General features: G+C 45.8%; 1 protein-coding gene across 4 annotated transcripts in view; it reads left to right on the top strand.

Annotated features, from left to right (window-relative positions):
* Positions 1-5,016: 5,016 nt before the first annotated feature.
* The window catches only part of DNAAF11 (dynein axonemal assembly factor 11), a 71,600-nt gene continuing 55,741 nt past the window's right edge, over positions 5,017-20,875 (top strand). For 3 of the 4 annotated variants that reach the window (XM_055545736.1, XM_055545737.1, XM_055545738.1), the window contains exons 1-2: positions 5,017-5,115; positions 16,763-16,930. In XM_055545736.1, coding sequence (XP_055401711.1) covers positions 5,106-5,115; positions 16,763-16,930 — 178 coding nt within the window. In that variant the 5' untranslated portion in view covers positions 5,017-5,105. Of the gene's footprint in view, positions 5,116-16,762; positions 16,931-17,488; positions 17,636-20,875 lie in introns of those variants that run through there. The other variant, XM_055545740.1, reaches the window with a different exon arrangement.

Genomic DNA, 20,875 nt, shown 5'->3' on the forward strand with positions numbered 1-20,875 from the left:
CATTAGCAAAATTGGCAGTTACTTGCAGTTTCCCCAGGGGCCTCATTTCAAGTTTATCTTAAGGCAGGATTAATGTTTTTTGGGATACGGTTTTAATTTTTGTGGATTTTGATTTTTTCATATCCCTGTCCATAGTTAATAGAGCTCAGTGGTTCTCAAATAAATGTCTTATTCATCTTGGGGCTTCTATGAGCTGAACCCAGGTGTGCTAACACAAACCTGAACAAAGCTGCTGCTAACCCAGTTCTCAGATAAAATTAAATAAGTGGATACAATTTTTTATTTTCCTCTTGTATACAATCTTTTAGGCCTTCACCCCTTGCTAGTGCATGTCTTCCAGAAGGTACTAGAAAATGACAGAATTCCTGAGCTTGAAGCAAATAAATAAATTAATCGGGGAAAAACCTTGGTCACCAGCCTTCTGAGATCAATGTTTCTTCCTTCTACGGACATATGTATTGATGGTTTGCACTCTTTGGATGGTAACAGAGGCAGGATTGAACCCTCTATCTTCTTTACCTTTTGGTTTCTGCTCATTATCCCAATTAGTGGAAGGCTATCTATTAGCATCATAACCATCAAAGTTGTATCAGTTAGGGTTCTTTGTTGACAGTAATGAAAACTGACCCTGGCAATAGAACAAAAGGGTAGTGTGGGTAACTCTGGCTTCTATATCAGGAAGCTGGCACCTGGAATTGCCCTCCAACAAGATCCAGAGGAATAAATATGGAGACAAAACAAATGTCCACTTCAAACATAAGCTTATAAGTGACAGTCGGGAGCAAGATTCTACTCTGTGTTAGAGATGCTTTACTCAGAAGAATCTGGAAGACTTAATCTCCTCCCACTGAGGCTGGAGAGGGTCCAGAAACAACTAATGTCCATGGGGCATGGCAGGATGGAGCTGGGAGGCCATGGGGAAAGATTGGGCTGGGGGCAAGTAAGGAAACATTTCAGGAGATCAGAAAGGGAGAGGGCATGCCGATGACCATCCAAGAGGGGCTGGCCTCATGGGAAATGAAGAAAATATTTTATTCTATCTTTCAGACTCTGAGCTCACTTGTGACCTGCCACTAGTAAGACTGTGCTCTTCATGGCAATGACTAGCTGAGTCTGAACCCTTTCCCATGGGTGCTGTAGGATGTAATAGAAGGATTACCCAAACAGCTGTATACTCATCTGCTCTGACAGTGAAGGGTTGCAGTTTAATTAATGGGCTTTAAAGCACACATCAATGTTTTATACTGCTTTCCTTTTCAGGTGAGAATTAATTATTGGTCTAGTTAAGCAGAAAGAGAACTCATAGGTGTGGAATTTTAGACTCTGGAGACCACCTAGTGGGGCTGAGGAAGGTTGGCTGATCTGGGCACAAAAAGAATGGACGGCACATAGTCTTGGAGTCAGGGGGAGACTTGAGTTCTGTGGTGTTTTGAACCCTACTTCTGGGAGTTTCCCATGGGCTGGGCCTCTAAGAGCAAACAGAATCAAATGCTGTTTTTTTGCCCAGGCTTCCCCGATGGCTCAGTGGTAAAGAATTCGCCTGCAATGCAGGAGATGAAGAGACACAGGTTCAGTCCCTGGGTCAGGAAAATCTCCTGGAAAAGGAAATGGCAACCCACTTCAGTATTCTTGCTTGGGAAATCCCATGGACAGAGGAGCCTGGGCGACTACAGTCCATAGCGTTGTGAAGAGTCAGACATGACTGAACACATGAGCAACACACACAACCTATTGAATGGTCTCAGTTTGTATGAGATTAGTGCTCAAGGACACTGACACCTGCTTTAAAGAGAAAAAAGCCTCAGAGGACTGAAGCTGCTCAAAAGGATGTTGAGAAACCACTGAGTCCAGATTCCTGCCTAAATGAGGCATCTCCTTCTACAGAATTCTGCACAGATCAATCAAATATATTCCAGTCAAGTAATTGCAAATAACGAACTTCATTTATTTGGACATCATTAAACCATTCCAAAAACATGCAGTGGAAAGGACCTGTCCACCCTTTGAATCTAGGTGTGTTTCCCCCTACTTTGACCAATAGAGTACAAGGGAAGAGACTTGTCCATGTCCCACAGCAGTCATGACCACCGTTTCAGTTGTCTCCTGCTGTATGAAAATTACTCTCAAAGTTATCTCATGATTTTGTGGGTGAGGAATTGATGTAGGGATCAGCTGGGTGATTCTCCTGTACCATGTGGCATTGATAGAGATCAGCCACTCAGTTACAGTTAGAGATGGATGGGCTGATTTATAAGGTCCAAGACAGCATCACTCAATATCTGCCATGTGAACAGGGAGAGCTGGAAGGCTGGGGCTTGGCGGGTGGAGGTACCTATTCTTGGCTTCTCAAGCATGGTGGCCTTGGGGGTAGTCAGACTTCTTATGGGACAGCTCAGGACTCCATAAGTCAGTGTTTGGCAAAGTGGAAGCTTCATGGATTTTTATGAACTAATTCTGCAAATCACATAGCACCTCTTTCTCTGTACCCGATTGGTTCAAGTGGGCAGAAGCATGTCCAGATTCAAGGTAAGGGACAGTGACACTGCCTTTCAATGGGAGGAATGTAGACTAATTTCTACCCATCCATGTATGCTTTATCGCAGAGTCATGTCCAACTCTTTGTGACCCCATGGACTGTAGCTCTCCAGGCTCCTCTGTCCAGGGGAATTTTTAGGTGAGAATACTGCAGTGGGTTGCCATTTCCTCCTCCAAGGGATCTTCCTGACTCAGAGAAAGAACCTGCATCTCCTTTGTCTCCTGCATTGCAGGCAGATTCTTTATCTGCTGAGCCATTGGGAAAGCCCAATTTCTATCCACGCATGTTTAAATCTTTCCATCTACCACTGGGAAATTCTGGATTAAAGAAGGAAGAAAGGAAGAACGTGAAACTGTAAGTGCTGGTAAGCATGGAAGATTGGTTTATTTGTTATAAAGCTGCAATGAGGAAATTCTTCAGAAGGAAAATTAATGCAAAGTTAATTAATGCAATGGAGCTGTAACCAAAGTATTTGTTACACATCATAAAAATACTGAATTATATAATAAGAACCCAATAACTTTCTAGGTCAATGTCCTTGGAATTTAGCCAGCACAAAAGAAGTAGGAGGCCTGTTTTGCTGTTACCGGAATTTTTTAAAACCCTCTTTAAAATTTATTTCTACTTAAATATAGAATATGTTGCAGCAGTTTTCTCAGGAAGTCCCGCTCATCTTGTTACATTTCCAAGAGCCAAAGAAACAAGTCTATTTTGAATAATGGTTTGCATAAGCAGACACACACCAAGGCTTTTTAAACTACCACGTTCAGTTGGAATGAAATGAACTTGACTTCACTTGAAGCTGTCACACTGTGATTTATTTCCCAATTTCCCTGCCTATCAGTGGACTGTAACAATCAGAGCACACTGTACACCTGTCCTGCGTGACCCATGGGTCCTCTGATTCTAAGAAACACAGTGTCTTGTGATGCTGGGTGGAGAAAGGACACAGAATAACCACCCCAGCCTGGCCCATAACAAATTATGAAGTAAATATTCCTGGTTTCCCCATTTTATCACCCACATGTCTTCTCTATTCCACCAGAATGTCAAACAGTCTAAGACCTTCCTCTTATAAGAAGGATTTCTTACCCTAGATTTCTGTAAAAACGTTTCAAGATGAAGAAGTTATTTCAGAGAATGGGGTACCTTTCCTGGGTAGCCTGCTTGATCCCCTAAATACTGAGTCAGCTGTTTGTTTTTTTTTTTGAAGTGTCTTTCATTCACTTAAATTATTTCATTAAAGCTTCACAATGATCCTTGGAGGTTATTATCAGTACTCATCTAACAAGTGGAAATTAAGGTTAAGGAAGTTTAAGGTCACACCTCTGAGAAACGGGAGTGTGGGCCGATTCCAGTGTCAGTTCAGTTCAGTTCAGTCGCTTTGCAACTCCATGAATCGCAGCACGCCAAGCCTCCCTGTCCATCACCAACTCCCGGAGTTCACTCAGACTCATGTCCATCGAGTCAGTGATGCCATCCAGCCATCTCATTCTCTGTCGTCCCCTTCTCCTCCTGCCCCCCAATCCCTCCCAGCATCAGAGTCTTTTCCAATGAGTCAACTCTTCGCATGAGGTGGCCAAAGTACTGGAGTTTCAGCTTTAGCATCATTCCTTCCAAAGAAATCCCAGGCCTGATCTCCTTCAGAATGGACTGGTTGGATCTCCTTGCAGTCCAAGGGACTCTCAAGAGTCTTTTCCAACACCACAGTTCAAAAGCATCAATTCTTTGGCACTCAGCTTTCTTCACAGTCCAACTCTCACATCCATACATGACCACTGGAAAAACCATAGCCTTGACTAGACGGACCTTTGTTGGCAAAGTAATGTCTCTTCTTTTGAATATGCTGTCTAGGTTGGTCATAACTTTCCTTCCAAGGAGTAAGCGTCTTTTAATTTCATGGCTGCAGTCACCATCTGCAGTGATTTTGGAGTCCCCCCAAAATAAAGTCTGACACTGTTTCCCCATCTATTTGCCATGAAGTGATGGGACCAGATGCCATGATCTTAGTTTTCTGAATGTTGAGTTTTAAGCCAATTTTTTCACTCTCCTCTTTCACCTTCAAGAGACTTTTTAGTTCCTCTTCACTTTCTGCCATAAGGGTGGTGTCATCTGCATATCTGAGGTTACTGATATTTCTCCCGGCAATCTTGATTCCAGATTCTAGTGTGGAAGGCCTTAAATCAAATACAAAGAGAAAAGAGCAAAGGACAGGCTAATGGGACTCAGGAGGCAGCTCCCCTTAGGAAACAGAGTGTCCTGTGGTTCTGTGTTTAGTTTGGCCAGCTGATCTGGGGTCAGGGAAGCAGTTTGCCGAGATGGAGGGTGGGGCCGTGGAGGAGGACTAGGTCTGGGTTATGGGGCACCCGGATCTTTTCTGGGGCAGACCCTCCTCCCAGCCCCTCCAGAGTCGGGAAACGCGGCCCCGCCTGGCCCCGCGCGGCCTCCGTAGAGTCCCCGTTGCCATGGCTCCCAGGTGCGGACGCGCGGAGGAGAGACTGCGAGGCGGCAGGGGAGTCCTGGCGGGTCCTGGTGGAGCTTCCCGGGCCCGAGACCCTCGAGGGGCGACATGGGACGGAGTAAGCGCCCCCTCCCATTTTCCGCTCTCGATCGTCCCCATTCTAGGCATCGTCCCGGGCCTCTGGGGACTCTCGACGCCCCTTCTGCCCGCGGACCCCAACCCCTCCGGCCCTTGGCCCTCTGCAGACCCGGCTGGGGCAGGCCCTGCGCCGACTGGCTGGGCTGCTTGGCTCCGGCGAGACCCAGGTTCCCGATCTGTAAAGTGGGGCAGGCGTGGGGCTGGGGGAGAAAGGCATGGCACTTGATGGAAGGGCTCGTGGAAAGTCTAAGCGTCTTGGCGTCAGACACGCCCGGTTCCAGCCCGCGCGTTCCCTTGCCTGCAGTGTGGGCTAGTCGCTGTCTCTGAGCCACACTGGGAGCAAAGTGTAGCCTCGTGGTCGAGGGACCCGACCCCATGGCCTTACCTCGTCCACCTTCCTGCCACCAGCTGTGAGACTTCCTCACCTCCAAAATGAAGGCGGTAATAGTATCTGTTTACAGTCAGTGTTGTAAATATGATTATGAATATACCAAGACACTGTGAAGTGGCAGAATTAGCAGTTACTTATATATTTTAGATTGTACCAATTATTTCAGGCCGAACTATTCCAATACTGACACTATCTTTGACCGTTCCAAATTGCACTTTTATACAGTTACCCTGAATTTATCACTTATTGTAGGAGTGTCATAGTGAATACTTCTAAATCAAGAGACTGTGGTAGATGGTGGGGTATTTTCCCTGGAAGAGCTGACAGTCTGGTGGTGGAAAGGGGATGGTGATTTTAAATGTTTACACTGTCCCAAATCTTGAGAGTGTTATTTCCTCTCCCTTCCCTTATCCCCATCCCATGGTTTTCTTTTTTGCTTATCAATATTTTTTACTTTTCCGTGGATTATCCTTTGTCTTCTGCCTTTGAATCCTGTCCACTTTCATTTGTTAAATCATTCACATATCAGACTCATACTGGAGTTCCTACCCTGTGGTTCAGGTGGTAAAAAAAAACCTGCCTGCAATGTGGAAGACCTGGGTTTGATCCCTGGATCAGGAAGATCCCCTGGAGTAAGGAAATGGCAACCCACTCCCGTATTCTTGTCAGGAGAATTCCATGGACACAGGAGCCTGGCGGGCTACAGTTCACGGGGTCACAAAGAGTCGGACGTGACTGAGCGACTAACACTTGACACACCTCGTGTCAGATGCTGCGGGTGCAGTGGTGAGCAAAAGAGGAGGGCCAGCCCTCTTGGAGCTTCTCCCTTTGAGGAAGAAAGCCAACGCTTATTTTAAAATATCAGTCACGATGGAATAAAAAACTAAGATACAAGATCCTTGGCTTTTACTGCTTTTTCCACAGTTCTGAACTCTCTACATCAGAAGAAAAAACTTGAGCTTCCGAGAGAAGATGGTAATAAGGGCTTATGATTGTCATGTTCTTGCTGCCTTCTAGGCAGTGTTCTGAGTGGTATCTCTGTGTCAACTCCTTGAGTTCTCACAAAAATCTTGTGAGACAGATGCTACCTCCATTTTGCAGTTGAGGAATCTGAAGAACAGAGAGGTTAAGCAACCTGCCGATTGTCACACAGTCAGCAATGTATCTGGGATGTGAACCTGAACAGAGCTGGCTTTCTTTAATCTGTGGCTACACTGTCTCCTGAGAATAAGGGAAGGTCTGGTGAGGAAGAGAGAGGCCATGGTGTGAGCTCTCATGTTGAAAGTCAAAGAAACTACTTTTAGTGTTGATGTCTGCCCAGAGAGAGCAAGGTCAAGCCTGGGAGCAGTGAGTGGGGGAAAATGAAATAATTAGTGCCTCTCTGCACTAACCTCTCACTGCAGATTATGATTTAGAGAAAAAAGAACTCCTTTCTTAAATTCATTTTGTATTGATACTACTGTGACTATCAAATTAGGGTGGCTAGTCTCTTGAGATGCGATCTGTGTATGCATTTGCCAGGGGAAGTTAAGTACCCTCAAAGCCGTAGGATGTTATTGCTGGAAGGATGCTCAGCGGTCTCTAGTTCACACCATCTTTAAAACTATATAGATGGACTCTGTTATGCAGAAGATTTAAGCATCTGGTCTCAAACTTTATACTTGTTATGTGATAAGTTAGCATTCAATTTGAGGTCCAGCTCAGTGGCTTTTCATAGTGTCCGCATTTTCTTAAAGGCACGTAGAGGAAAAATCAGTTTTATATTAATTCCTCTCAGTTCACCTTAAATAGGAAACTCCAGTTAGAATCATCCTCCTAATGCATTGCCTGTTATATTGTAGACTTCATCAGCTGCTTATAACAAATCCTTTAAATCGTGTTTCCTACTTTTAAGTCCTAATTCATTTGGTGGACAGTATTGTTTACCATTAATTTCAAGCTCTCTCTATTTTTTTTTGACCACACCTAGCAGCATGTCCAGTACTCTTGCCTGGAAAATCCTATGGACGGAGGAGCCTGGTGGGCTGCAGTCACTTTCACTTTTCACTTTCATGCATTGGAGAAGGAAATGGCAACTCACTCCAGTGTTCTTGCCTGGAGAATCCCAGGGACGGGGGAGCCTGGTGGGCTGTCGTCTATGGGGTCGCACAGAGTCGGACACGACTGAAGCGAGTTGGCAGTAGCGGCGGCAGCAGCAGCATGTAGGCAGAGAAGGCAATGGCACCCCACTCCAGTTCTCTTGCCTGGAAATTCGCATTGATGGAGGAGCCTGGTGGGCTGCAGTCCATGGGGTCACGAAGAGTCGGACATGACTGAGTGACTTCACTTTCACTTTTCCCTTTCATGCATTGGAGAAGGAAATGGCAACCCATTCCAGTGTTCTTGCCTGGAGAATCCCAGGGACGGGGGAGCCTTGTGGGCTGCTGTCTATGGGATCGCACAGAGTTGGACACGACTGAAGTGACTTAGCAGCAGCAGCAGCAGCAGCATGTAGAATCTTAGTTTCCCAACCAGGGATTGAACCCAAGCCACCTGCATTGGAAGTTCAGAGTCTTAAGCACTGAACTACCAGGGAAGTCCCAATTTCAAGCTGAGATATGTTGTTGATATCATATGGCTAGTTCATCACACACCAATGAATAATTGAGAAATGCTTTTTATAAACAGCTACACCAGAAAAAACTTTTTGATGAAAGCTTTTTGATGAAAGGATGCTTCCAAGAAAAGCATCCTTTAAAGAAATTGTATAGATTTACATCAGTCAATTCAGTTCAGTTGCTCAGTTGTGTCCGACTCTTTTCAACTCCATGGACTGCAGCATGCCAGGCCTCCCTTGTCTGTCACCAACTCCCAGAATTTATTTAAACTCATGTCCACTGAGTCGGTGATGTCATCCAACCATCTCATCCTCTGTCATCCCCTTCTCCTCTCACCTTCAATCTTTCCCAGCATCAGGATCTTTTCAAATAAGTCAGTTCTTTGCATCAGGTGGCCAAAGTATTGGAGTTTCAGCTTCAACATCAGTCCTTCCAATGAATATTCAGGACTGATTTTCTGTAGGATGGACTGGTCAGATCTCCTTGCAGTCCAAGGGACTCTCAAGAGTCTTCTCCAACACTGCAGTTCAAAAGCATCAATTCTTTGGCTTTACATACTAAGCATATAAAACAAAGTTTCAGAAATAAGAAAAAACAATTATGGATAAATAGAGGATTTTTAGTTTGTTTAATTTTTTATGGAGTGAGTGAAAATCCCTTAGTCATGTCCGACTCTTTGTGACCCCATGGACTATACAGTCCATGGAATTCTCCAGGCCAGAATTCTGGAATGGGTAGCCTTTCCCTTCTCTGGGAGATCTTACCAACCCAGGGATCAAACCCAGGTCGCCCACATTGCAGGCAGATTCTTTACCAGCTAAGCCATAAGGGAAGCCCAGGAATACTGGAGTGGGCAGCCTATCCTTTCTCCTGCAGATCTTCCCGACCCAGGAGTCAAACTGGGGTCTCCTGCATTGCAGGCGGGTTCTTTACCAATTGAGCTATCAGAGAAGCCCTTATTTTTTATGGAAGACCTAATTTAATTTTCAGACTGAACTGTGTACTAAAGACTGTGCTGATTTGCTTAACTTTGTTTTTAACTTAATTTATTTGACAATATATTGCTTTACGGCTGGAACAGCTATTTCCTTTCTGTAATTATTCATTAATGTAACTGAAAGAGGAATGGTTTGGCACATGTTCTCTGCATTAAGAAAATTTAAATAGTTTGACTATTATATTCATTTATGTTTATATGAGTGGTCACAGTGAAATTGCTCAGACAGTGCACTTGAACATTGAAGATTTAAACTTGTGCATAATTCTTCTTTATCCAGTCTTCCTTGGAGAGTGTTCCATAACCCTGCTGAATGCTTTACCTGCATAGGACGCTTAATCCTCCCTTTAAGAGTCTGAAATAAGTACCACAGAAGGTCTCTTGAGACAGGCCATTGGAAAAGCTTGGTTAAAGTGCTTAGTCATAAATAGGAGGCATTTCAGGGCTTCTTTCTGCAACGCTGATAGAGTAAGTGGTATTGGAGTTAACCTTCCTCTGTAAAGAACTGTGAAATTGGGCAACATGAATAAGGTAGCTGTTTTCAGGACATAATTGTGCTCCTTGCGAGAAGGGAAATGCAGAAGTGGTGCCCCACTCTTACCCCAGTTTTCTGTCTAGAGGCACTTTCCTGCTGCGGTAAAGGGAGATAGAATTCAAGCGAACTTCTTGAGCTGGGGAGGCAGAAACTTCTGAGCTGCTGAAGTTGCTATAATCTGGGGGGCTTTCAGCTGAGAATCAGCAATAAAATGAGGAACTCAGTCCTATTACTGTAAGGAACCAAATTCTGCCAGCAACTCAAATAAGCAAGAAAACGGGTCCTCCCCTGGAACCTCCAGAAAGGAATGTAATCCCCCTGACACCCCACTATCAGGTAGGCGAGACCCGTATCTGACTTCTGACCTGCGGAACTGTCAACAGCTAAGTTGGTGGTAATTTGTTACTGCCGCTGTAGGAAACCAGCACAGCTGCTGAAGGTTCCCGTGTGCTCATTCCAGCATCTCTGTCATCTTGGGATCTGTTTCTCAAAGAGGAAATGGATATTTGGGACCTCTTTTCTTTCTTGCTATAGGCATTTAGTGCTATAAATCTCTTCGAAGTTATGTTTTAGCTGTACCCCACAGATTTTGATATACTGGTTATTTTTTCACATTATATTCTGTTCAAAATACTTTTTTTCCTTTTGACTTCTCAATGACAAGTTTAAAAAACAACAACATTATTTTCCTATATTTTGTCTTGGTTTTTAGTTATCATAGGCTGGAAGCTAAATCCTGTGCCTGTGACCCCAGCGTGTCTGGAACCTGAAGCTCTGCTTCTCTAGTGATTTAGTCCCTGGCCTGGTTCTCAGCTCTCTCTGTCCTTCACTTTCAGGGAGAAAACCTCTTTATTTGCTACCAATATAGGAGTCTGGTGTTCACAATCAGCTTTTAATGTTCGGTTGTCACTCTCAGCCTTACCTTGTAAATTGTGTTTTCAGTGGTAGCCACCCCAGTACAATCTTCCTTTAAGTTACAATTTCCCCTGTACTTCTCTAATGCCTGATTGCATCACTCTTATCCGTGTGTTCCCTTCCACTAGTATCCATGTTTGTTTCCCACCGAAATTCGTAAGTTGAAACCTTGACCCTCAAGGTGATGTTATTAGGAAGTGAGGCCTTTGGGAGGTGATTAGGTCACGAGCACAGAACCCTCGTATTGGGCTGATGGTCCTTAGGAAAGAGGACCCAGGGACTGGCTCGCACCTTCCGCCGTGTGAGGTTGCTGTCAGTGGGGACCAGGCGCCGAGTGCTCTGTGCAAGGCAGCGGCTGCTCTTGTGTACTACCAGTGTCCACTCTTCCAGGCTGGGTTCCCCAGGAGTCAGACTTCTCAGTGGAGGCTAGTGTGCAGGAAGTGTATGAGGAGGTGTCCTTGGACAAGAAAGCCAGGTCTGGCAGAGAGGGAAATTGGGTTGGGATGCATCTTAACAAAGGCCTTAGCTAACCAGCCTGAAGCTTGTGAAAGGAGCTCTGAACTTGGACCTCTGGTTTTTCCCAAGTTGGGGTGAGAGGGCTGGGCCTTTATAGCCCCACATCAATTAGGCTTTCCTGAGAAGAGGGGCATGATTTTGGTTGAGATGTCTCTGCAGCTGGGGTGACTTCAAAGAAGGTGGGCAGCTGAGGGCTGCCCTCCCAGCAGCAGGAAGTCATCTTCAGGCCTGAAGCAGGGAGCTGGGCCTCATGGCATCTGTCATGGCCTGTGGTGTGCTTTCCTTACTGGTACATCTGCCAAATGTCTACTTGCGTTTCAGGATTCAGCCCAGGCTTCTCCTCCATAATGCCCTGTTTGACCTTCTTCTGTCGCTCTGTAGCATGGGTCACTCCCTCCTCTGAACTCACCGTACTTCCTGGATCCTTCTGTCCTTGCCTCGTATAGTCTGTCCGTGTTTGTAACTGTCAGTGCCCCTAACTGTGTGGTGGGATTCCTGTGACCACCAACATTCAGATAACCCTGAGTCAGTGAGAAGAGGCAGGGCAAGTGACTGAGAAATCCTGTTTCTAAGAATTTCCATGGAAAACAAGAAGAGAAAAAAAGTTTAGATGCTACAAGATGAAATCTTTACCTATTTGTGACCCCTTCATTTGGGTTTCCCTGGAGGCTGAGTGATTAAGAATCCACCTGCTAATGCAGGAGTTGGGTTCAGTCTCTGGGTCAGGAAGATCCCCTGGAGAAGGCAATGGCAACCCACTCCAGTATGCTTACCTGGGAAATCCCATGGACAGTGGAGCCTGTTGGACTACGTCCATGGATTTGCAAAGAGACACGACTGAGGGGCTAAACAACAGCAACAACCCCTTTCTATGTATTTATGTTAAATCTCTGTTTCACGTATGTGTCCGCTGGTTTTTCAAGATGTTTAAAAATTCTGCAGAATCTGCCTTAGGCATACATTACTGATTTTTCTCTACCCTAGCAAGAAAGGGTGAGTTGTTTACAAAACATGATACAAAGCCTGAAGGACAAACACTGCATTGTTGGCTTTGTGAGCTTCTAGAACCTTGTTCTAGAAAAGCTCTGTCATAGCAAACACAGCGTGACAACCTCTAATATTCCCCAAAACCTCTCCTCCTGCCCTCTGCCCTGCCCCCACCCTGTAGGGTCTTTTCATGGATGCTCTCTCGAGTATCAAGAAGCCAGTCATATTAAGGAATTGAAAAGAAGCCTCTGCACCAGTTTCCATTAAACCTTTTTCTTTTAGTGAGATGAGTATGAATCTGTGGTTATAACTGTCAGTATCCTTCATCAACTGCTCATTCAGATATTGGTTACAGCCTTCTATAGGTGAGATACTTCTCCATGTCTATCTGCTGCTGCTAAGTCACTTTAGTCGTGTCCGTCTCTGTGCGACCCCATAGACGGCAACCCACCAGGCTCCACCGTCCCTGGGATTCTCCAGGCAAGAACACTGGAGTGGGTTGCCATTTCTTTCTCCAATGCATGAAAGTGAAAAGTGAAAGTGAAGTCGCTCAGTCGTGTCCGACTTCTAGCGACCCCATGGACTGCAGCCTACCAGGCTCCTCCGTCCATGGGATTTTCTAGGCAAAAGTACTGGAATGGGGTGCCATTGCCTTCTCCGGTGTCTATCTGAGTCCTGTATTTTACTGTTTGAATTTTCCCCAAAAAGGAAATGAAAGCAATATGTTTTATATAGTAAGTGCCTTGGCATGTTCTCCTCTACCATATGATTATTGTTGTTCAGGCACTAACTCATATCCAACTCTTTGTGACCCCACGGACTGCAGCACACCAGGCTTCCCTGTCCTTCACTGTCTCCCAGAAATAGGCATTGTATTACCATCTGTCTTGAGATAGTCTTATGGGGACGCATTAATGCTTCCAAAGCCTTTTTAAGTGCCTCAAGTGATTTATCATAAATGCAGGGCTGTGTTATTTGGAGTAGGGCTTTCTAAAGGTACACAGTACTGCTTGGAGTTAAAGAATGTTTGGTCTAAACTGTACATAAAACTGCAAAATGTTTTCTTCTTTAAAAGTCTGAAGCACTATAATCTCCATGCACCAGGTAGATACTCTGACACATTGTTTCTCGGGGACCCTGGTTTTTGTACTGATGTTTGCCATTACAGGTGAGGCGATATTGTGGAACAGTTTCCTGAGCGCTCTGAAACAGTATGCTGCACAGCGGTTTGCTTAATATAGAGGAGTTCAGAAAAGAGCCACTGGGAAACTCCAGACCTTCACAGTTCCACCTTCCTCTGTGATTCTCCAGTTTCTTTTAATCTATCCTAGTTGTGTGTAATTGTTGCCCTTGGGCAAAACTACCCAGCATGCTGAATGAACCTTAGCGCCCCCCTCCCCTGTGTGTGTGTGTGTGTGTGTGTGTGTGTGTGTGTGTGTATGTGTATCAATTTGTTATTTACGCCAACTCCTCCACCCCTCCACACCGCTTTCAACTAGGAGTGATTTTTATCATCTTAATTCTCATGATTAGGAGATATGGATCAACATAATTCCTTCCTAATATCTACATGCCTCTGAAAGGGAGGATTTGATAATTGCACACAAATGATCCCTTTCACAGTCATAATAGCATAATAAAAAGGATCTCTTAGATTTTTAAGACACGGGCAGCAAGAGAACACAGGAAGGACATTCGACATCAGTGGGAACTCAGTGAGCAGTTGGAGGGACCAGCAAGTCTCCAGGGTTGGACAGATCAGAAAAGCCTGCACAACTATAGAGCAGGAGAAACCTGTGACACCTTTCGTATCCCCAGGAGGCCGCACGTGGCCTGTGCAGATGCTGGTGTAGCTGCCTCAGGCCGGAGACCAGGCGAGGCTTCTCCAGATGCAATCAGAATGCCCTGCACACATTCACCTTAACCATATCCTTGGATGACAGCTCTTGCAGGGTTCGAGTTAGGCTGTGTCTTCAAGCTGGGTACCCAACCAAGCCTTCAGCCAGGGCAGCTGGGGAACTGGGGCAGGAATATAAGTGGAGGCACATGTATCGAGTTATACATCAAACTGCAAAATAAAGTTCATCTTCTTTCCTTGACGAGTATACCTTCATAACAACCCAGAAGGCCACATTCAGTGTTTCCCAAGCTCATTGGATTCTGTGCCAGCTCCCTTGCCCACACCTCCCTCCTCTTGCCATCCCTGGCTGTAGCCTGGTCCTTCCTGCCAACGTATGAGGGCAGACACTCCAGCCAACACTTCCAGGCCATCCATGTCCCCAGAAAGCAGACACTCCTCGGACACCTCTGGGTGAAGGAGTGCGTGCCTGATGGTGTGGCCTGCAGAAGCAGCCAGTATAGGACTTGGAGGCGGAGGATTTCCTTGCTCCACCCGGGGGCAACGGTCTGCAGGGGAGGGCATGGGCTCTGGAAGGGCTCGTCCTCCTGGCCCATTGACTCCAGGTCTAATGGCCGCAAGGCCTCAAAAGTCCACTTCCTGCCCCATGGATTTGTGTCATTTGAGTCACATACACACCGTTAGTCATCGAGGGTCTGTCTGCATCATCGCAGTGCGTCTCTCCCACGTCTCATCAAGTTAGCTGACGTAACACTGGTAGTGTCATCCCAGCCCCTTAACCCACGCTGCATCCTTGTGAAGGGCATTCTTGGACATCAACTGCAGAGGCAAGTAATACGGTCGACTTTACACAGCAGCTTTGATGCATCCTCAACTTGGCTGTCCCCAGCTGATTCCAGCTGTTAGAACCAACTTTGGTAGTGGGAGGTGGGAGAGTAGTTTTAACTCCCTTCTCTTAAACATTTGGTTTTCAGAACATGTATTGTCTTTCTTTTCCTTGACTAGAGTGGTCTTTTTAAGCCAGTTTAATCACAGCAGTGGTGTCCAGAGCCGGCAGAGTGCAGCCCACAGTAGGGGTTCCAGAGAGCAGGGCTGCGGAGGCTGCCCCTTTAGCCTCCTACTCGCCTCTCTGGCCTGCCCCCTCCCAGGACCTAGCTTGCAGCCAGCTCTGCTGTTGCATGCTCAATCGCTCAGTCGAGTCCAACTCTTTGCAACCCCGTGGACTATACCCCACCAGGCTCCTCTGTCCATGGGATTTCCTAGGCAAGAATACTGGAGTGGGTTGCCATTTCCTTCTCCAGGGGATCTTCCCAACCCAGGGATCGGACCTATGTCTCCTGCTTGGCAGACGAGTTCTTTATCACTGTGCCACCTGGGAAACAAATCTCTCAGCCTCTGCATTGCCCTGGTCTTTCTTCCAGAGAACCGTCATTACACGCAACCCCGCCTCTCACCACCGGATGTAGCAGGGGGTTCAGCTAACTGCATGCAAATGATGGAGTTCGTACATGTTTTCACATTGTTTAAAAAAGGCAGACTTCACCTGTAAGGATGTGACGCAGAAGAGGGGCAGCTGGAGAGCTCTGTTTCCACTAGAGAAGCTTGTGTGTTCAGGAAGCCTGAGACCTTTTGAGGGGCTCTCTTTTGCTCACATTTGGGGCAGTGGAGCATGGTGGTTCAGAGCACATGGTCACTTGGTTCTAGCACTTACTATAATAGCTGGACCCTGGGCAAGTTACTTAAACTCTCTGAGCCTCAAGTCGTCATCTAACAAATGTAAATAACAACGGTCCCTACTCACATGTTCATACACGCAAAGCATTTAGGACAACTCTTGGCACCCTGTAAATGGCAAGAGGAGAAGCTTTATTATCTTGTGGGACGGATGTGATTATTTCCACATTCCACCTAAAATGTGCAGGTTCAAATGGATTCATAGTTTTTTTAATAGCACTGGGAAGTACAAGTATTCTCCACTGTGATTGCCTCCTTGTTTTTATTATATATTGGTTTGGCCAGGAAGTTCGTTTGGGTTTTCCATGTTACAGAAAAAGCTGAACAAATTTTTTGGCCGACCCAAAGTTTTTACAACCCAACTGTAAAGAGGATTCGTATCCTGTTCTTGGCTGCAACTGTGGACACAAGTGTTGTCTCCAGTCTCTTGGCTCCACCATCATCATATGTTCCTGGCCTGTGGCGTCAGGCCAGCCCAGTGCTATGCATCACTCTTGTCAGGGGGGAGTGGGGCTCTTGCAACCCCTCCCTCTGTGATCAGCTTCTTTCATTCCTCCTGGAAACAGATCCAGTGGTGGTTGCTTTATAAGATTGCCCTGTAAAATCTGGGGTTATTTCTCTTCCGTCTCTTCCACTCTAGTTAAATAGATACCAGGTGAACGAATGAATGAGTGAGTGAACCTTTCCTTACGGGATGGTTGTGGCTATTGAATGGAGATGCTTTCCAGTTTACTGCCCTCTGTCAGCCGTGCCATGCCTCTGTCTTGGATTACTTAGTGGGTCTCACCCAGTTTGATGTGATACGTAACCTCAGGATCCCAATCCTCATGGTCATTACCAATCAACTTGGTCTCCATCCATCCAGCGAAATGTACGTGGATTCCAGCATAAGACAAAATGTATCATCGCCTCTTTCTTCCAAGTTACACTAGTGCCATAAAAACTCCCAACAGGAGGCAGCGCTTCTCTGATCTCTTTCCTTCACAAAAAGGACTTGGGCCTGGAGAATTCACATCTCACTGCGAGGAAAACCCCGTGCATTAATAGCTTCATATTAATAGGGATGGAGATGTAATACGTAACACATTTTCTTTCAGTCACAGAAGATCTCATTAGACGGAATGCCGAGCACAATGACTGTGTAATTTTTTCCCTGGAGGAACTCTCCTTGCATCAGCAAGAAATAGAAAGACTAGAGCATATTGACAAGTGGTGCCGGGATTTAAAAATCCTCTACCTTCAAAATAACCTCATCGGAAAAATTGGTAAGTCTTCAGGACTTTGTTCTCATGGTTTCTGTAACATTTTGAATGGCAGAATATTGGCAAATGCAGTGTTATTTCTTAGAGGAAGAAAGAGAATTGCATGGAGGAATAGATGCAACCATCTCTCAGTGGTTGTTGATGGAACTGGTTCTGTGCCCGGTCTGTCTCCTTTGCCCCAGGGATCTCCATCAAGGAGTCAGGAGGACCCGTTGATGGCTGAGAACACATTAGTTGACCTGTTCCTTTAAAACCTGATTTTTAAAAAGTGTCAAAGAGAGAAATCCAGGCATTTGTCATGAACCTGAAAGGATTATGTGAGAACTGAGGAAATCCTTGTCAGATCCCAGCCTGGGATAGCTAGGTCTACTGTGTGTATCAAGAAAGTCCATGTGCCAGGAATTGTGCTCAGGATTGGGTATTGAGAGGGGTTCACAATGACAGCCCTGTTTGCTGCTCCAGTTTGGAATGAAATGAGAGGTAAAAATAAACAGGTAGATGGAGAACCCAAAATCAGCAATATAACTAGTAAAAACTGGAGAGTATGGCTTACTCTTGCAGTGCCCCCAGAATTAAACATACACACCACCCAGCTGCATGCAGAACTCGATCACCGCAGGCTTCCCTACGTGATTTGTGGCAGGAGGGGGTGGAGACCCCAGACCCAGGAGAGAGTGGACGGGCACGCCTAGTTCCTTCTCCCATCAGGTGAGTCGGCCCTCCCCATCCAATTGCCACCCCCACCCCTGGGAAGAATGAGTTAAGGGAGCAGAGAGAAGAGAAGCCTGTGGAGTCACACTAATGGGGGGTCCTGCCGCATGGAAACAGGAGGAGCGCCCCCCCACCCCCCCGCCAACCCTGAGAAAAGCCACAGAGAAGCTTAGTGGTATGAGCACATAGATCCAGGTTCGAACCCTGCCTCTGCCACTAAAAAAACTGTGCCATTGGGCAAGTCAGTTAACTGTTGATCTGTGTCTTAGCCTTGAATCTGGAAAAGGAGCCAACAGCATCTGGCACACAGACGTGTGTGGTATCAGAGCTGAACAGAATCATGTGCCTAGGCCTGTGCCCCCTCACCACCCACCAGCAAGAAGTGCCTGGCCCCCAGTGGTAGCATCGCTGTGGTTAGAAGCTCTGGTGATGCAGTTAGTCACCTGAAGCTTACTGGATAACCAAAAATGGGCTCTAGGGAAACAGAAAGTCTAGAATTTGCATACTTTTTGAAGGTTTATTAAAATTCATTATATTCCTTCAGATACTTATTTTCGGCATCTTGTACTTTACCAGAAATTAGAAACTCTGGCACATTGTCCCATCAAAAAGGCTGTTACAGAAAACCACCCGCTTTTATCACGAGAGCATTAGAGAGTTGTCCTGATTGTGCCTCTCTAAGAGTTCCCGAAATCTTCATCTCCACAGCTGGTCCGTCACAATTACTAATTAGCAGCGTAGTGTTTCAGTCCTTTTCAGAGCTGTGAGAAAGCTTGAATTTTTGCTTCCAAAGTATTCTTAAATTAAACATGCTTTTAAATCCTAATAATGGGATTTTTCAGCACAACTCCACCCATAGGCGTTTAGGTGCTTATTTAGCAAGTACAACTGTTTCTGGAGGATTCAGACGTGCTCTTGGGCCCTAGAGGGAGCAGTTTGCAAAACACTTGCCTTTGCTGAAGCTCTGTTCTTCCTGGGGAGCTCCAGACAGGCTGGCGGTGGGGTGGGGGGTAGGTTCTGCTTGGTGTGGCTCCAGGGGTCACCTGAGGCCTGTCCGGGGTCTGTTAAAATGGGGCCAGGGCCTCATCCCAGACTTACTGACTCAGAGCCTTAGAGGATCCGCTCCCAGAATCTCCATTGGTCACAGTCTCTCTATGAGCCTTAGGCCTGGCCAGAAGTTGAAAGGCTCAGGGTGGCCTGAACTGGGGGGTGGGTTTGTTCAGTTCAGTCACTCAGTCATGTCTGATTCTTTGTGACCCCATGGACTGTAGCACATCAGGCTTTCCTGTCCATCACCAACTCCCGGAGTTTGCTCAGACTCATGTCCATCCGGTGGGTGATGCCATCCAGCCATTTCATCCTCTGTCACTTCCTTTTCCTCCTGCCTTCAGACTTTCCCAAAAGTCAGGGTCTTTTCCAGTGAGTCAGTTCTTCGCATCCGGTGCCCAAAGTATTGAAGTTTCAGCTTCACAATCAGTCCTTCCAATGAATATTCAGGACTGATTTCTTTTAGAATTGACTGGTTTAATCTGGAAGTCCAAGGGACTCTCGAGAGTTTTCTCCAACACCACAGTTCAAAAGCATCAGTTCTTCAGTGCTCAGCTTTCTTATGATCCAACGCTCACATCCACACATGACTACTGGAAAAACCATAGTTTTGACTAGATGGATCTTTGTCAGTAAAGTATGTCTCTGCTTTTCAATATGCTATCTAGGTTGGTCATAACTTTACTTCCAAGGAGCAAGCTTCTTTTAATTTCATGGCTGCAGTTACCATCTGCAGTGATTTTGGAATCCAAGAAAATAAAGTCCGCCACTGTTTCTACTGTTTCCCTATATATTTGCCATGAAGTGATGGGACCAGATGCCATGATCTTAGTTTTTTGAATGTTGAGATTTAAGTCAACTTTTTCACTCTCCTCTTTCACTTTCATCAAGAGGCTCTTTAGTTCCTCCTTTCTTTCTGCCATAAGGGTGGTGTCATCTGATTATCCAAGCTTATTGATATTTCTCCCTGCATTCTTGATTCCAGCTTTTGCTTCATCCAGCCTGGCATTTCTCATGATGTACTCTGCATATAAGTTAAATAAGCGTTACTTTGCCAACAAAGTTCCATCTGGTCAAGGCTATGGTTTTTTTAGTAGTCATGTATGGATGTGAGAGTTGGACTATAAAGAAAGCTGAGCACCAAAGAATTGATGCTTTTGAACTGTGGTGTTGGAGAAGACTCTTGAGAGTCCCTTGGACTGCAAGGAGATCCAACCAGTCCATCCTAAAGGAGATCAATCCTGAGCGTTCATTTGAAGGACTGATGCTGAAGCTGAAACTCCAATTCTTTGGCCACCTGATGCGAAGAGCTGACTCACTGGAAAAGACCCTGATGCTGGGAAGGACTGAAGGCAGGAGGAGAAGGGGACAACAAAAGATGAGATGGTTGGATGGCATCACCGACTCAATGGACATGAGTTTGGATAAACTCCGGGAGTTGGTGATGGACAGGGAGGCCTAGCGTGCTGCAGTCCATGGGGTCACAAAGAGTCAGACACGACTGAGCAACTGAACTGAACTGAACTCCACATGTAAGTTAAATAAGCAAGGTGACAGCTTTGATGTACTCCTTTCTCAATTTGGAACCAGTCCGTTGTTCCATGTCCAGTTCTAACTGTTGCTTCTGACCTGCATACAGATTTCTCAGGAGGCAGGTCAGGTAGTCTGGTATTCCCATCTCCTGAAGAATTTTCCATAGTTTGTTGCAATCCACACACTCAAAGGCTTTAGCATAGTCAATGAAACAGAAGTAGATCTTTTTCTGGAATTCTCTTGCTTTTTATATGATCCAGCGGATGTTGGCAATTTGATCTCTGGTTCCTCTGACTTTTCTAAATCCAGCTTGAACATCTGGAAGTTCTTGGTTCACATACTGTTGAAGCCTCACTTAGAGAATTTTGAGCATTACTTTGCTAGCGTGTGCGATGAGTGCATTTGTGTGGTGGTTTGAACATTCTTTGGCATTGCCTTTCTTTGGGACTGGATTGAGAAGTGACCTTTTGTAGTCCTGTGGCCACTGCTGTGTTTTCCGAATCTGCTCACATGTTGAGTGTAGCACTTTCACAGCATCATTTTTTAGGACTTGAAATGGCTCAGCTGGAATTCCATCACTCCACTAGCTTTGTTTGTAGTGATGCTTCTTAAGACCCACTTGACTTTGGACTCCAGGATGTCTGGCTGTGGGTGAGG

Source organism: Bubalus kerabau, chromosome 14 (genome assembly GCF_029407905.1).
Source record: "Bubalus kerabau isolate K-KA32 ecotype Philippines breed swamp buffalo chromosome 14, PCC_UOA_SB_1v2, whole genome shotgun sequence".
In the NCBI taxonomy this organism is placed as follows: Eukaryota; Metazoa; Chordata; class Mammalia; order Artiodactyla; family Bovidae; genus Bubalus; species Bubalus kerabau.